Source organism: Eretmochelys imbricata, chromosome 3 (assembly GCF_965152235.1).
Source record: "Eretmochelys imbricata isolate rEreImb1 chromosome 3, rEreImb1.hap1, whole genome shotgun sequence".
Lineage (NCBI taxonomy): Eukaryota > Metazoa > Chordata > Testudines > Cheloniidae > Eretmochelys > Eretmochelys imbricata.
Window position 1 is genome coordinate 138,149,627 of NC_135574.1, and position 18,136 is coordinate 138,167,762.

Consider the following 18,136-nt stretch of genomic DNA (forward strand, 5'->3'; position numbering starts at 1 on the left):
GAAAACCATACAGATAATTATGAGGTTTCACACTATGAACAAGGAAGAGAACTAATTTTATACATTATATACACTCATTTAGTGGAAAATCCACAGCTCCCATTCTAAAAGTTTAAGGCCATGAAGTTAGTTAGTTGCTCAGATACAGCCTGATCAAGCTCCCACTGGAGTAAGTGACAAAACTCCCACTGATTGCAATGGCACCAGGACTGGGTCTTTGAAGACTACAGACTTGCAACCTGATCTGAACCCAATGGGAATCAACTACAAGTGTTGGGTGCAAGTTAGACTGGAAAAAGGGTTGACTCAGGCCAGCTTCAGATTCAGGCTTTAAAATTAGGCCCAAGAAGATGGCAGGGGAGGGAGGGGGGAGGCAAGGGCCAGTGGCTGGTGAAGGTGGCACCACCAGGGTAGGCAGTGCTGCACTCACATCAGCTGTTTCCAGATGAGGGAGATAGACACACAACATGGCTTACCTGCAAGTGCAGCAGTGTGGCCAGCCAGGACCCTGCAGTGGGCATCCTCTGCCCTGCCCCACCCTGTGCCAAACCCTGACTGCCCAGCATGGAGTATTTTATGGTGCCCTTGCTGCAACAATTCAGGAAACCTGAGGTAGTGATCGGGGGGATCTGTAAGTGGCTATCGATCATGCACCACCACATCATCCCAAGGTCGATGCCCCTCCCACTCTGACCCCCTCCCCGTGCCTGGATTCTTGCAGCAGGGCCAGGCAGGAGGTGGCAGTGGAGGTAAAGAAGACGGGGGTTACTCTGTGTCTGCACAGTGATGGGGCTGTCCAACCTCCTGACTGCCCTGGCTGTGGTCTGGGTGGTCCAGGGGGCTGCGGCCTCACCAGGGTGTAGGTATTGGTGTCCCTGGGTTCTCTGGGGTGGCTGTGGGGCAGGGAGGGGGAGTAGTGTATGTTTGTGAATAGCAGAAGCACATGGTCCGTTTGCAATGTCACAGCCATGTTGCTTTCTAGCTCCAACATTGGCAGCTCTGCATCTGACCTTGCAACCCAACTTGAATCCAATAAAACCCAACTACAAGTGTCAGGTCAGGTCAGATATGACAATGACTTGACATATTTGGGTTTGGATCAGGTTAGGTTACTTGTGGTCTAGTTGGGTTCAGGGTGGGCTTTACAATTAGGCCTAATAACACCTCAATAGAAGACCCCACATAGTAGGATCAGAGGAACCCATCTACACTACTACCATGGGGATGACATTGTTATCTTTATGCAAGATTCCAGTGAATCACTGAGAATTTTAAATCACAAGAAATTGAGGGCCAGGCTGAATGTCTGTGAGGCAGAAGAGAAGGAGAAAATCTTTACAAGAGATTATTTTTAAGTGTGTCTTTCAATGGCATGGTTAAATATTTTTGTTAAAATCTTTTTTCAGCCAAAAATAAAGATTCAATTATACTAACATTTTGTATTGATTTTGCCAAATGGTTTTGATTGGAAAAAATATAAAAATGATTATGAAATTATGAAAAAAAACCTAGCATGGACACTTTATTTGGTTTAAGAGTGCCTGATATAGGTTAATTTAATCACAAACATAAGTCATGAGAATTTACAGATGTTACCTTCACCTATTTCTCAGAATACATGTGCAGCTAATGTTAGCTATAGGACCAAATTCTGGCTTCAGAATCAATGGGAGTTATATGCATACATTCAGTATTACCAGGGCAAAAGAATAAAAGTTAAAATAAGGTCTACAGAATTCAAACAGATGCTGTCCTGAGGACAGATAAATTAGCAATCTTTGAATGTGCCAGATAAAGGATTAGAGTAAATCTGCACTGCTAATAGACAAATCTGTAACAAGTGCCCAATTTAAGTATCACCACCATTTACAGTACAAATTATTCCATCTTTACGTCACTGATGCTTCTATAAAGCAATTCATTATTTCTGGTCTCTAGGATGCTTACTTAGCTCAGGTTTCATTTTCCACTTAAGCATAAAAAACAAAATGCCAATTTTTATGTGAACAAACTGGGCACAAAAACTTTCATCATTTAGTCTCAAGTATCTACAATGCAATTACACCCTCTTACATAAACCTGGAGATGTTCAGTTATCGCAGGCTTCAATGGTTTTGGAGTTCCCCATGGCCATATACCACTCCTAAATAAAATCACTCCCATGTCTTTTGTTAGCTCCCTATTAATAGACTAGCAGATTTAATTTTCATATTAATAATGAAACAGTCAAATCAGTTTAGTTTATTCAAAGCAGTGATTTGAAAGTAATTCTGAAAATTGTGAATTATATTTATAAATCTTTACATTTATTCTTTCTATAAGAAATTACATTGCTTATATGGATAAAGGCCAGGATTTAAACCTAGATTAACAATGCATTTATAGTAATGCAACAGCAAACAGATGTTTAAAAACAGCTATTTGGGTCACATTTGATTAGAAAGTTCCAGAGAACTTTTCCTATGCACATTTATGAAAATGTTGGCAAACAACCTGGACAGGCTGCAGAAGAGAATTCTCAGCTATAACTTCTTGTTCTTATAACCTAAGTGCCACAGTTACGAGACAGAAAAAAATTACAGTTCTGTGTTAAAGAGCCTTGCACTTTGGAGTTACTCTTGGGACCAGGGACTATGAAAAGCTGCCTCTCCTCCTATATTCTGCTGACCTGGTTAACGTCAGCTAAGGCATGTCAATTGCTGATTCCTAAGATAAAGGTTCACTAAGACAGGTAGAAGGACAGCAGAGGTCTCGCACCGATGGACAGCCTTCCATGTGGTCGTCTACCTGCATCAAAATTTGGCAGGCTTCAGGACAAAACACAGGGCATCCTGGTTCCAGCAAGCTTTGCACGGAGACTTTCACTGAATCATTTATGTGTCAGAGGTGGTTCCTGGTGACTAATGTAGTTCTGCACAGCAATACAATGGGGTTTGAATTCACAGAATCTAGAACTGGGAAAAAACCTTGTAGGTCTAGTCCAACTCCATGCTAATACCCATTTGCTCCCTTGAACACATGTACTAGCATTTTGTCCAGTCTCATTTTGTGTGTGCCGAGCAACAGGTCTTTCCCATTGTGGGTTTAATCTACATGCTAATAGATTATCATTTTAGCCAGTCCTTACACCAAGCTACTGGCTAGGATATTCTGTATATGCTGCCAATTTCTATAGCATTCAGTTGTTTTACATTAAAAAGATACAGAACTGTAACACTGTTCAGGTACAACAACATTAACACGATGCTGTACCTAGTAAGGGAGACTTAAGGACCCAGTAGTTAGGGCACAAAACTGAACAGAAGTCTGGAGACTAAGATCTCATTCCAGTTGACTCTGTCTGACCCTGGGCAAGTCACTTACATTTGTATCTTAGTTTTCTCATCAGTAAAATGAGGTTAAATGCTACTTACTTAGCTTTGTAAAGTGGTGTGAGATCCCTGGAAGAAAATCACTACCCAAAAGCTAATGGTTATTTTATCATTACTAATGACTAGGAACAATGGGCTAAAAGTATGAAAGATTGCATTTGGCAGTAAGATTTTATCAAGGTGTGGATGTCTCCCAAGAGAAGTGTTCAAGCCCCACAGCTCGATATATAAAATTGGACAGGGCAAGACACTAATACCAGTAATACCATTCTAAGAACCAAACCTATAACGTCAGGGAGATGGGTCAGATGACCTAAGAGGTCTTATTCCCAGCTGTGGATTCTATGAATTCGAACTGTATTGCTATGCAGAGCCATATTACTCATCCACAAGTAGCACTGAGGAACTACATTTTAAGAAACAAATTTCTATTAATGCTTCAGAATATTCACGCTCTGCTGCCATGCCTGCTCCAAGCCACTGGCTCATATTTATGGACTGATTTTTCAGAGATGCTGGACCCAGGCAGCTCCCACTGAAGTCAGTGCAAGCTGTGGGTGCTCAATAGTTCTCAGAACAGGTTGCTTATGGTTTGGCAGTTTTCCTAGGACCCTTGCTTGAGATCTGGTTAAAAAAATTACAGAGGTTTACTCTGAATGCTTCCTACTTGCCAAATTATTCAGTGGAAAGAGATTAGTAAAATGGCTGCCTACTAGAGAAAGAAAGTTTGAGACAACAGGTCAAGTTTTCAAACAGGCATTTTAAAGTGTGAATGCAAAATAAGTAGACAAACACGTTCCACATGGAAAATTAAGCTGAACAAAAGTGTGGCTTATGATTGCAATTGCCTGTCTGTGCTTGCATTTACCTAGTATAAGTTATGTTCTGCAGATGCAACTGAGGTATGACAGGCCAAGTTCAGCAGTACCATGACTGAATTTGGCTCTGAGTGGGAAAGACAATATCTCTAGAAAGAAAAACTCTGGAAAAGAAAATTGCCACTTGAATTCGGCAGGGCAATGCAAAAAGATAGACTTTTTTTTGCCTTCTCTCCCATTTCATAAAGAATCCCTGATAGCTGAAGCTTTCAGTCTCCACTTTACTGAGAGAGAGAGAGAGAGAGAGAGAGAGAGAGAAAAGCGGTATACTGCCACTGGGGATTATTTCCTTATTTTATTGTAATTCAGCCTGGATAAAAGAGTAATGAACATTCATAGTAGGCGGGTGAGGTAATATCTTTTAGTGGATCAACTTCAATTTGTGAAAAAGACACGGTCTCAAGCTACACATTTTTTCAGGTCTAGGAAAGATGTTCAGAGAGCCACAGATAAACACAAGGTGGAACAGATTGTATCACTTAAGTAGTTAATATGTATTTTAAGAGACTATTCAAGGTGAAGCAGCCAGTTAAATCCTTTGCAGTCATAAGGACATAAAATGGGAGTTAATGGGTTACAGATTGTTGTAATAAGACATAAATTCAGTGCCTTTATTAAGACCATGATTTATAATGTCTAGCAAAATGATGAATTTAAGTTCCTAGCCTCGTATTTTGAGGTGTTGTGCAGGCTTCCTTTGAGGATGAGGACTGAGAGGTCAGATATGGAGTGATCATTTTGTGAGAAGTGCTTGCCCATGGGTGATATGGTGTTTTTGTCTTTTATCGTTTTGCTGTGTGAGTTAATTCAGTAGAAGATCTGTGGAGCTTGAAAGCTTGTCTCTTTCACCAACAGAAGTTGGCTCAATGCTCTTCCCAAAAATCAAGAATTTTTTTTAAACTCATTATTCAGGTGAAGCACATATTTGCGATTCTGAAAATGCAAAAGTAGAATTTCGCTGCAAGTACACATGTGGAATTTGATGGATATCTTTTATATAAGGCCAAATTATGCTTAGAGTTATAGAAGTTGCACAAGAAGTTTAGTTAGTGTCACCTTCAGATTTCTGATCCACAGATTTTCCTTTTGTTTGACAGATAAGGATAACAAAAGGTCTGTTCTCTACAGGTACATTTGAATTAAAATAGAGACAAACAGCACATGAGAGAAAGCTAAAGGTTATTGGTTATATCAATGGGGAAGTGAAGCTCTGCATTGAAGCTATTGATAGCTTGTCCTGTCAACTGCCCTGTCAAGTAAATTCCAAGCTCTCTCAAAATTTTGTACAGATATATTTGATCTTTGCCAGCATGAAACTGTATGCCAATTTAGTTTTACATCTGTTTCTCTATTTTTTACCCAGATCTGCATTTTTGTAACCAAATGCAAAACACTGAACTAATCTGTTAACAAGATGAAAAACTTAAATGAATTTTTGCAAGAAGAGAATACCATTGAGGGACATTCTGAACTATCCATTCATTTCTGATTCTCCACATAGTATTCTTTGTCTGGCATTCTGTAACATTTAACTCACTAGCATTTGTAGTTGACTGCAGCCTATTTGCTTGGTTGTTTTTATAGTCTTCTAACCTCATGTCTTCTACCTGCTAAATTCCCTGCCCCCCTGCACACACGTGAAGAAGCAAGTACCTCACCAGCCCAAGTCTGACACATGAACTTTCATATCACTTTACAACCATTGTTTTTTTCTTTTCAGTCAGAATCAGTGGAGTCCTGAAAATCCAGTTCCTTCCTTTGACTCTCCAGAACCCAAGCCTGCAATCTCCTGCCCATTCTATCTCTGTGAATTTATCCTGTCCTCATCTTCTATAATCTTCCCTCTCTTCTATCCTACAACAGCAGTGATGCCACTATCAATCAATATCCACTTATTTAATCCCTTTCCCCAATTTTTTCCCTTTCCCACTAACCAAGCACCTAAAAACCTTCTTCAGCTATCTGAATGGCCGGTGTCTTGAGAAACAGTGGTGTCTTCCTGGTCTAACATAATTAGAGCTAGAAATAACAATAATATTTCACACTTTAATAGCACCTTTCATTTGAGAATCTCAGTACACTTAGCACACATTAGTTTAGCCTCACAACACCCTTGTGAAGAATTATTTGCATTGTACAGATAAGGAAGATGAAATACAGTCTATGATTTACACAGGTCATACCGAACGCCTGTGGTACATCCAGCAGTATAACTCTTCCTCCAGAACTCTCTCAAGAACAACAAGTCCTAACTCAGATGCTGGTAGCTTTCTCTCCCTCAAACACTATGGACATCCTGCTTTGCCTTGGCTTCTCTCCCAATCTCTATTACATTCAATCTGTCACCGTTTCTTACTCTCTGCTTTTCTCATCTGCCAGAACTTCCCAACTGAGTTGGGCAAGTTACGGCACCTACTGGCAGAGCCTGACTGGGGATAGAAGGCCATGTACTGCAGGAATGGCAGTGCCATTGATGTGTTACTACCTAAAGAGGAGCAAGTTGAAAGCTCCCAGACAGAAGAGGAAGAGGATGAAAGGGTGCAGTGCATGCTCCCTATAGAGCAGATCTCAAGGTTCTGTCTGGTTCCAGGAAAGTGGGACCATTACCAGACTCTGACCCAACAACTTGTCCTCTCTGGTGATGCTATACCCCTGCACAGGGGAGCATAAATTATTGCTTTCTCATGAGATCAAGTGTCCTAGGGAAAGGGCAAAGAGGTTCCCTGTGCTGCCTTCCACACAGAGCACCCATGCAGAGGAAGCCACCCCAGATTGATAGCCTAAACCAGGGGTAGTCAATAGGTGGATCATTGGCCAAATCCAGACCGTCAGACACTTTTGAACAGACCCCAACATCTTTTTTACTTATTATCATCATTATTGTTTGGAGTTTTTTATTGTTTTCTCCAGAGTCTGGACCTTGACTATACCTTTACTAAGAAATTTGGACCTTGATAAAAAATAATTGACTACCCCTCGCCTACACTGTAATTAGTAAAAGCCTCTCATCCTAACCACTACTATTCCCTGGACTTCACCTCTAGTGCAGAAGAAGCTGCATATTCTTTTAGACTCAGGAATCTTTTGTTTTTCACGTTGCCTAGATCTATATATTTGCCTACCATCACCCACAAAATACTGTCCTGTTCACAGCAGACACTATCTCAACCCCTTTGCTGAAGCTCTTATGCATGTCTTCCTCTCTTCTTGGCCTGAACTAGTGGAATGATTTCCTTTATGGACTTCTTCAGTCCATACTACTAATTCTTCTAACTTTGTTTTGTCCAAAATATACCAGCTAATCGCCTCATTTATACCATAAAATGGGAACACATTACCTGACCTTTAGTCCATTTCAGGAACCAGTACATTACCTCTCTCACAGACTTAAAACATTTCCCCCCCCACCCCCACCGAGCACCGCCCAACTCCCTTTCTGAAATTATCATTGTAATTCAGCCCATTCCACTGTTTCCAACTGGTTTCTTCACATTCAAAGGCACATATCTGTCTCCTTTTGTCCCCATAATCCAGAACACCTTCCCCATCTCGTTTTACCTATTTGAAGATTCCCTGATAGCTCATATCCATCTCTTCTCTTGAACTACAGCTCCTAACTCTAGAACAAAAATTAAATCCCCTCCAACTCTCACTTTTCCTCTGCTGAATCCATTCTATAATTTCACCCACTTCTATTCACCTTTCTCCTGAAACATTTCTTATTACCGCCTCCTCCTCCTCCCTCCAAAATACTGTTTTCTACATTGTTACAATTATTTGTTGTATTTACATAGACTGTAATTACCTGTGAACCTTGGAAATTTTATCTGCCTTTTATCTTTCTTATATATCACATTTAAACAAGAGAATGTGGGAGAATTAAATTCCTCAAATTTCCAACAGCTGTGAGTCACTAAACCCAAGAAAGGAATTGACAAGCCTCATGAGAATTGATGCCATATGCACATGGATTAACATTTATTAGATTTGGCCAAACTGAGATGAACCCTGATCCGTCTGACTATGAACATAAATAGCCTCAGTATTTCATAAATTCTCAATGACACAAAAGTGTTTTTAAAAAAAAAAAGGAGTACTTGTGGCACCTTAGAGACTAACCAATTTATTTGAGCATGAGCTTTCGTGAGCTGAGCTGTAGCTCACGAAAGCTCATGCTCAAATAAATTGGTTAGTCTCTAAGGTGCCACAAGTACTCCTTTTCTTTTTGCGAATACAGACTAACACGGCTGTTACTCTGAAAAGTGTTTTTAATTTGCCAGAAGAACCTCTATTAATCTACTAAATTAAATTTTAAATAAGAGGGGAGGTGGGCATATAACAGTTTAATTTGCAGAATAAATTGTTGTATCAGAGTACAAGTATGTTCAGCCATTAGTGCGCTCACTCACTCTAGAGCAACAATATAAAGCAGAGCCAGCTTTCTAAACTGTGACATCATAGTTTTAATAGCCACATGAACAAGCCATAAGACAGGAACTCTATCCAATACAGAGAGGATGCAGAACTACTCAAACTCCACCAACAATCTAAATTACTGCAAAGGATCCACACCTTTACTTAAGCACCAAGTCCTGCTGAATTCAGTGGAACTTTGCATGGGAGAAACTTTCCAGCATGGTTGGGTCCCACTGTACATAACTATAAAATTGAAACGATCAGTTAAATGAAAGCCAAGGACTTACAGGTTTAAACATGACTAGTGATTCTGGGTGCCTAATCTGAGACATTTTAAAGGACCTTGATTTTCAGAGGTTGAATGCTCAGCACTTTCTGAATCATAGAATCATAGAATATCAGGGTTGGAAGGGACCTCAGGAGGTCATCTAGTCCAACCCTCTGTTCAAAGCAGGACCGATCCCCGACTAAATCATCCCAGCCAGGGCTTTGTCAAGCCTGACCTTAAAAACTTCTAGGGAAGGAGATTCCACCACCTCCCTAGGTAACACTTTTCAGTGTTTCACCACCCACCTAGTGAAAAAGTTTTTCCTAATATCCAACCTAAATCTCCCCCACTGCAACTTGAGACCATTACTCCTTGTTCTGTCATCTGCTACCACTGAGAACAGTCTAGAGCCATCCTCTTTGGAACCCCCTTTCAGGTAGTTGAAAGCAGCTATCAAATCCCCCCTCATTCTTCTCTTCTGAAGACTAAACATCCCCAGTTCCCTCAGCCTCTCCTCATAAGTCATATGTTCCAGTCCACTAATCATTTTTCTTGCCTTCCGCTGGACTCTTTCCAATTTTTCCACATCCTTCTTGTAGTGTGGGGCCCAAAACTGGACACAGTACTCCAGATGAGGCCTCACCAATGTCGAATAGAGGGGAACGATCACATCCCTCGATCTGCTGGCAATGCCCCTACTTATACATCCCAAAATGCCATTGGCCTTCTTGGCAACAAGGGCACACTGTTGACTCATATTCAACTTCTCGTCCACTGTAACCCCTAGGCCCTTTTCTGCAGAACTGCTGCTGAGTCATTCGGTCCCTAGTCTGTAGCGGTGCATTGGATTCTTCCGTCCTAAGTGCAGGACTCTGGACTTGTCCTTGTTGAACCTCATCAGATTTCTTTTGGCCCAATCCTCCAATTTGTCTAGGTCCCTCTGTATCCTATTCCTAACCCTCCAGCGTATCTACCTCTCCTCCCAGTTTAGTGTCATCTGCAAACTTGATGAGGGTGCAATCCACACCATCCTCCAGATCATTAATGAAGATATTGAACAAAACTGGCCCCAGGACCAACCCCTGGGACACTCCACTTGATACCGGCTGCCAACTAGACATGGAGCCATTTATCACTACCCGTTGAGCCCGACAATCTAGCCAGCTTTCTATCCACCTTATAGTCCATTCATCCAGCCCATACTTCTTTAACTTGCTGGCAAGAATACTGTGGGAGACCGTGTCAAAAGCTTTGCTAAAGTCAAGGAACAACATGTTCACCGTTTTCCCTTCATCCACAGAGCCAGTTATCTCATCATAGAAGGCAATTAGATTAGTCAGGCATGACTTGCCCTTGGTGAATCCATGCTGACTGTTCCTGATCACTTTCCTCTCCTCTAAGTGCTTCAGAATTGATTCCTTGAGGACCCGCTCCATGATTTTTCCAGGGACTGAGTTGAGGCTGACTGGCCTGTAGTTCCCAGGATCCTCCTTCTTCCCTTTTTTAAAGATGGGCACTACATTAGCCTTTTTTCAGTCATCTGGGACCTCCCCCGATCGCCATGAGTTTTCAAAGATAATGGCCAATGGCTCTGCAATCACATCTGCCAACTCCTTTAGCACTCTCGGATGCAACGCATCCAGCCCCATGGACTTGTGCTCGTCCAGCTTTCCTAAATAGTCCCGAACCACTTCTTTCTCCACAGAGGGCTTGTTATCTCCTCCCCATGCTGTGCTGCCCAGTGCAGTAGTCTGGGAGCTGACTTTGTTCGTGAAGACAGAGGCAAAAAAAGCACTGAGTACATTAGCTTTTTCCACATCCTCTCTCACTAGGTTGCCTCCCTCATTCAGTAAGGGGCCCACACTTTCCTTGACTTTCTTCTTGTTGCCAACATACCTGAAGAAACCCTTCTTGTTACTCTTAACATCTCTTGCTAGCTGCATTTCCAGGTGTGATTTGGCCTTCCTGATTTCACTCGTGCAAGCCCAAGCAATATTCTTATATTCATCCCTGGTCATTTGTCCAATCTTCCACTTCTTGTAAGCTTCTTTTTTGTATTTAAGAGCAGCAAGGATTTCACTGTTAAGCCAAGCTGGTCGCCTGCCATATTTACTATTCTTTCTACACATCGGGATGGTTTGTCCCTGTAACCTCAATAAGGATTCTTTAAAATACAGCCAGCTCTCCTGGACTCCTTTCCCCCTCATGTTATTCTCCCAGGGGATCTTGCCCATCAGTTCCCTGAGGGAGTCAAAGTCTGCTTTTCTGAAGTCCAGGGTCTGTATTCTGCTGCTCTCCTTTCTTCCTTGTGTTAGGATCCTGAACTTGACCATTGCACGGTCACTGCCTCCCAGGTTCCCATCCACTTTTGCTTCCCCTACTAATTCTTCCCGGTTTGTGAGCAGCAGGTCAAGAAGAGCTCTGCCCCTAGTTGGTTCCTCCAGCACTTGCACCAGGAAATTGTCCCCTACATTTTCCAAAAACTTCCTGGATTGCCTGTGCACTGCTGTATTGCTCTCCCAGCAGATATCAGGGTGATTGAAGTCTCCCATGAGAACCAGGGCCTGCGATCTAGTAACTTCTGCGAGTTGCCGGAAGAAAGCCTCGTCCACCTCATACTGCTCTCTTACATACATACGACCTTTTCTGCCCTTTCTGTCCTTCCTGAACAGCTTATATCCATCCATGACAGTACTCCAGTCATGTGAATTATCCCACCAAGTCTCTGTTATTCCAATCACATCATAATTCCTTGACTGTGCCAGGACTTCCAGTTCTCCCTGCTTGTTTCCCAGGCTTCGTGCATTTGTATATAGGCACTTGAGGTAACCTGCTGATTGCCCCTCTTTCTCAGTATGAGGCAGGAGCCCTCCCATCTCACGCGCTCCTACTCGTGCCTCCTTCCGGTATCCCACTTCTCCACTTACCTCAGGGCTTTGGTCTCCTTCCCCCGGTGAACCTAGTTTAAAGCCCTCCTTATTGAAAATTAGGAGGGCTTCTTAGATGTCTCAGTTTGAGCATCCAAAAAGTGGGCAGCTAGTCACCTTCAAAATGGATGCCAAGATATTTCACCTTGATACAAGATAAAAATCTAAAGCCTGTAACAGTAGCAGGGTTCGCATCACTTCCCTATAGCACTGCTCTAGGAATTGGCCAGCAGCCTCCTGAAATATATTTTTGGAATTTTTTTTAAAGGATGTGTCAAGAAAGGACATCATCTGTTTTACACACATGGCCTGTAGCTAAACCTTTGTCATGAAAATATTTTATACCCTTAGCTAACACAAAGCAGAAAATGAAGTGACATTGTTGAGTAGATTTTAACATATTCTATAAAGGAATAAAAAAGAATTTATTTTTGGAGTTAACTTAGTAATGAAGGAACAAATGCAATGTCTCAACCTCATTTCATTTCTATCTTAAGGGTTAATGATTTTATTGTTACTGTTCTTCATCATGGGCAGCAGTACAGCACTGGGTGAGTAATGGTAGGTGTGCCTGCCTTTATTTAAAGAGAAACTACATTTACTTTTTTTTCTTTTTTACAATTAGTATAAGATTTTCATTGGCTTGTAAAATTGTATCAATCACCAATAAAGTTGTTTACATTGTCATTAACTCTGATAGACAAAGATTATTGAAGAAGTGTCCTTCTTGCTTGTTTGATAGGGGACTGATTCTCAGAGGCACGGGATACCTGCCTCTTCTATTAATTTTAGGTGGAGCTGCAAGTGCACAGGGCTGCTCAGGATCTGGCCCATAGTCTGTAACAAAGGAAATACCACTGAACATTCTACTGCATGACAGAGTGTGGAGATACTCATAATGGCTTTAATGTAAGTTTATTAAAAATTGGTTTAATTACCTACATTTTCTATACATCATTTACTAGTAAATAACAGAACTACTGTGAAAGTCTGCAGCATCTCTTTTGAATTCTTTTGGGGTGAAATTTGCCTTTCTGCAGAGGGCCCATTGAGTACCATAAATCTCCTAAGACCTTTAAGACACTGAAATCCTACTTAAGGCCTATTTTGCCCTCAAAATAGGACTTCAGGGTTTCATAGAACTTTTGTGGGTCTTCTGCAGAACGGTGAATTTCAATCTTATTGATTAGCACTTCCTTTGTTACAAACTATCAGTGCAATCTTGCAAGTGGTCTGCATTCAGAACTCCCACTATATTCAATATATGCAATTAAACAGACTGCGATAAAAAATCATAAATACAATATGAACGCTTACGCTTCAGGATATAAAACAACTTCTAACTGCCTGGGATTGGGAAGAAGTTTACCCAATACGGATATTATTGCAAAGTTGTCCACTATGAGAGTTTTAGACCTTCCTCTGAAAAATCTACTACTGGCCAATTTTGAAGATGGATCAGTGCATTAGATGTACCACTGGTCTGAGCTGGTATTGCCATTCTTCTGTTCCAAGAGGAAGTTATGAGCAGAGCACTCATTGGATGAGGCCCTAAATGCTATGCAGTAAAATGTCAGCTCTCCTTCAGAAACACCAGAAGCATTCATAGTTTAAAAATGACTGGTAAGTAAAAATAATGCTTTGAACATACCTGGGTTCTTTGATTTTTTTTAATGACCGTATTTTCGTTTACAGCCACTGTAATCAATGGAGTAAGTTATTTCTTAGCATGACTAATAATGTTAGAAACTTACCCTTAATTTTTAACTGTCTAGCTTTGTCACCATCTTGAGTGCAGAAATCCTACAGGCATCAACTGAGTGTTTAAAAATATGTGGGCCCTAAGGTCCAAGAATTAAACACTGCAGTCTTAGAATTTAGCTAATTTTGAAAAAAAGATTTCTTGCTAGCTATCATAGCTTGGTGATCCAGTTATCTGGACTGAGATTGCATCTGTTTGCTCAAATCATTGCTGTATGTTCAGCAGAAAATCTCAGCATCCTTCCAGGCCATGCATGGTGATAGACCCTAATAAGCAAAAGGGTTAACATACCATGGAAAACCATTAAAAACTCAGCACTCCACAACACAGGATTTCTAATTTCCTTTAAAATCATGGCCTTCCTATGCTAAAAACAGGAAACTGAGCTGTGTAGTGGTAAAGTCTATATGATAACTGGAGGAGCCTAGCAAAAATAAACTCTCCTGGCACATCACTATGTGGAGGTTCTGATGCCCTGGAGAATCTCTCTCTCTTCACCCACCCCTCTCCCCTGCCCAAATTGTTAATTCTGATTCTGACTCTGCGGTTTCTTTCTTAATCTGCATTATTGCTTTTTCTCAGCTGGTCACTTTAAAAAGGCAGCTAGACATTGTACCTCCCCATCAACATCAGTGGATAGTAATAACAACTTTCTCAGGCTGACTTCAGGCTCATACCTACTATTAGAGAGTGAAGGGTCCCAACAGACATTTTAGCATATTTATTAACTCCCCCAGTTATCCCATAGGCTTTTTCTGATGAACAGCTCGGTTTCCCTTGGAAACATGTTTCATAATTTTCTGGTATTCCATAACCAAGGAGACTGTGGATAGATTGGACAACCCTTAAAGGAAAGCTGTGAAAAACTGCTAAGAAAGAAAGAAAGAAAGAAAGAAAGAATTATTACGTGCTGAATCAAATATCTTCCTGCCTCAGTGACTAATCACAGCTGTCTAAATATTAGATTCATAACAATATTCTGGACTTCTATTGTACTAGTGTTTTACAAGTAGTTTTACCCGCACTGTACACATGGGCTAACTGAGGCCTGGAGAGGTTATCATCAGCATTTTCAGACTTGGAAATTGTTGGTGCTGATCACCTCTGAAAATCGGGCTAGCTATTTAGATGCCTAACTTTAGGCACCTCGGTTTTAAATTGTTGGATTTAGTGATTTACACAAAAATCACACAAGTCAACTGAGAAGATAAGAACAGAATGTTAGATTGACTGCCAACCTTATACAGTTTCCAGTAGTCCACAGCTCTCCAATACTGAGGTTGAACACACTTTAGTGCATACCACCTTGAATTTCCAAAGCATTCAGCTAAGATATTTTTTTAAAAATGGGTGCCTGAAGTTAGGATATTTAGTCACCAAAATAAATGGGCTGTTTTTCCAGAAGTCCTGAGTACCCCACAGCTCCCATTAAAATGAATGGGAGCTATTGGTTGATCAGTTTCACGGATAATCAGGACACTTAATTTGGTGCATACATGTGGACGTAGGAACCTAACTTTAGATACTCATTTTTGAAAAATCTTGGCTTCAGTCATTTTATAGTGTTTTTTTTTTTTTACCAATTATGCCCAGATTTTCAAATGTAAGTACACATAAATAACGGCACATCTAATTTATGTGTGTAAATGGTAAGCATGGCTAGGGTGGCCCTGACACCTCCTCAGAATATAGGATTTCCACTCCCCTGCCTATATAACCCCTCTCCTTCCTGCATCAGCCTGCCCATGTGGCCCTGCCCTATCTTAGCCCACACACGCAGCCCCACCCCCTTCCATGTCAGCCCCCTGCACTAGCCCATCCCCCGCATGACTCTGCCCCGGTGTGTGAGCCTTCTTGCATTGGTCCACCCATGCTTGTACCACTGCATACGGAGGTGCCACATTAGCCCCCGCCCCTCTGGCATCCTCCTCCATCCACAGTCTCTTCCTATTTTCTACTCTCATTTTCAATGGACAAAGCCATGTCCAGTTCTAAGTCTCTACTGGACAGGAACAGTACGGCAGAACACTAGGACTGTCCGACTTTAAACTGGACAAATGGCCTCCTTACATATGGCAGGAAATAACATATTGTACACAGTTATGGCCATTCCCATCCATGCGAACCTGAATGTATGCACACATATTTGTGTGGCCATGTGTACGAAAAAATAACTACAAAAAGAACAGGCGTACTTGTGGCACCTTTGTGACCCGTTCTTTTTGCGGATACAGACTAACATGGCTGCTACTCTGGAACAAATAACTGATTTCCACATGTGCACTGATACATACATGCACATATATTTGAAAGTTTGGCCCACTATGAGTTTTAAGAGTCCTAACTGGGTTACTTGCATGTGTTTGAATCTCATCAGCAAGGAAGAATCACTACTTTTAAAGTACCTTCTGTTTCACTGAGACTTTGTCACCATATGTATTTACAACGTGCACAGCAATGCAATGCTATTTTTGTATTCCTGGATCACATTCATATTTGACCTCTGACTTAATAAACTTTGTAAAATCAAAGCCAACCTTGGGCTGAGCATCAGCAGTTCTTGCACTGGGATTGAACAAGACACCAACAGTGTTTTTAATGGTTGGATGGCTAAACAAGACAGTCTTTAATAATGTTTTTATACATACAATACAAGACTCCTGATAGAAAGAGAATAGATATCCACACTGACCATAGTCTGTATTTTCCGGCTCCCAACAATTTGATGGCCAAAAATAGGGTGTCTATAGAATAAAATAAAACAAAAAAGCAGGGAATTCAGGTTAGACAAAGCAAGCATACAATTCCTAGACTGACACTGTTTTGCAAAGGTTATTTATGCTTTCTTGGGAAATCCACTGTACTGTAAATCCAGCAATTTTGAAATAGGCATCAAAATGGCAAATTACTTTTGTATGCTTATTTATGGTATTTGTGTAGTGTTCCAGAATGACAGATAAGAAGAATGAAGTATTATTATTATTGAAAAACTACGGAACAGGTAAAGGGCAGCCCTACTTTCCCCAGGAACATGCTCACATCGACCTGAAGTATCAACGTTTAGAGGTGAGAAGTTTTTGCATTCTTTATGACCCATTCAATCTCTGATTTTGCAGAACTTGTGATTAATATATGTTAAGGTTCTAGGCAACTCACTAGTAGATATTTATTAGAGCTGGTCAAAAAGGACAGGCTGTTTTCACAAAAATATTCAAAATTTCAAAGTTGTATTACTGTCAAGGCCTTCAAAATGCACTTCTTTATTTTTCCATTAAAAAAAATATCTAAAATGTTATTGACTTTTTTCTTTTATTGCAAACTAAATTAATTTTTTTATTTCAATAGAATTTTGTTTACATCGTTGGGGAAGATATCTTTAAGAGTTATTAATATTTTGTAAGTAATGAAGAAAATAATTCATTTTTGAAAAAGACTATTTCAATGAAAAACCTTGTTCGATGAAAAAATCAGACAGCTCTAGTATTTATATACACACAATATTCATATGTATACACGAATATGAAATTTGAGATGTCATATTAGTATAGTCAAATGTCAGTATTGGTGTTGATTTGAGCCTGCATTTGGGGAGAAAGAAGGAACTCTTCTGGGATATCCCTTCGTTTTACTATGTATTTCCAGCCACCATCATCAAAGGCCTCACAGCACAATGAATCTCATTTGATGACTTCAGAACCCATCAATGTTGCCCAGGGATCATCACATTTTCTTTCACAGGGAAGATCTTTTTGCAGAATAATGGCCTTTTGTCCAATTGAGAAATTTTCACAAAATATTTGTTTTTGAATTGTTTCCCCTGATGGAACTGGAAAATGAAAAATGTTGTCTTTTTTTAGAGTGGATTTTTTGTTTGTTTGTTTTATTTTTCCTTCCCTTCCCTCTCTCTGTTTTTCCTCATCCTCCCACACCCACACCTTTTCAGTGGTACAATGGAAAACAATGAGAGAAAAGGTGGTGAAAGAGAAAAAGGCGGAAAGTGAAAAGTGAAAAAGCAAAATGAAAAAAACAAAATTTCCAAAAAAAATGGTCAAAACTAAAAATTTCTGATTAAAATGTTCATGAAATATTGCTACTAAATGAAAAATCGTTCCCCCTGCAGAATTAAAATGCCTTTGAAATATTTCACAGGAATATATTTTCCATTTGTCTGTCATTGCTAATTAATTGGTATTCACAGTTCTAGAGCTCTGATGTTAATTTACATTACAACTCATTGCATAAACTGAGGATCATTTTGCCAGGTTCCAATGATTAAATGTTAATCTTAAATAATGGCAGCCCACCCTGGGGAGAGACTCAGAGAGCCTTTCTCATAGCACTCCCATACATGGCGGTAAACAGACATGCCCTCCCACCCAAAAATCCATGCACAACTCTATGCCTAAATTAGCAGAAGCATATGCTAATCCTTTTTTAATAGATGCAGCAGGGCCCACTAATAAATATGTTTCCTCAAGGTATTTGGCAGCATCATGCCTGCTTTATCCATACGG

At 40.5% G+C, this 18,136-nt stretch overlaps 1 protein-coding gene across 6 annotated transcripts in view; it reads right to left on the minus strand.

The window, feature by feature from the left end:
* Positions 1 to 18,136, minus strand: part of RGS7 (regulator of G protein signaling 7) — a 420,392-nt gene that overhangs the window by 57,490 nt on the left and 344,766 nt on the right. For 4 of the 6 annotated variants that reach the window (XM_077811866.1, XM_077811868.1, XM_077811865.1 and 1 more), the window contains one exon: positions 16,315 to 16,366. The exons of the other annotated variants lie outside the window; for them this stretch is intronic. In XM_077811866.1, the coding sequence (XP_077667992.1) occupies positions 16,315 to 16,366 (52 nt within the window). The remainder of the gene's footprint in view (positions 1 to 16,314; positions 16,367 to 18,136) is intronic. 6 annotated transcript variants of the gene reach the window in all.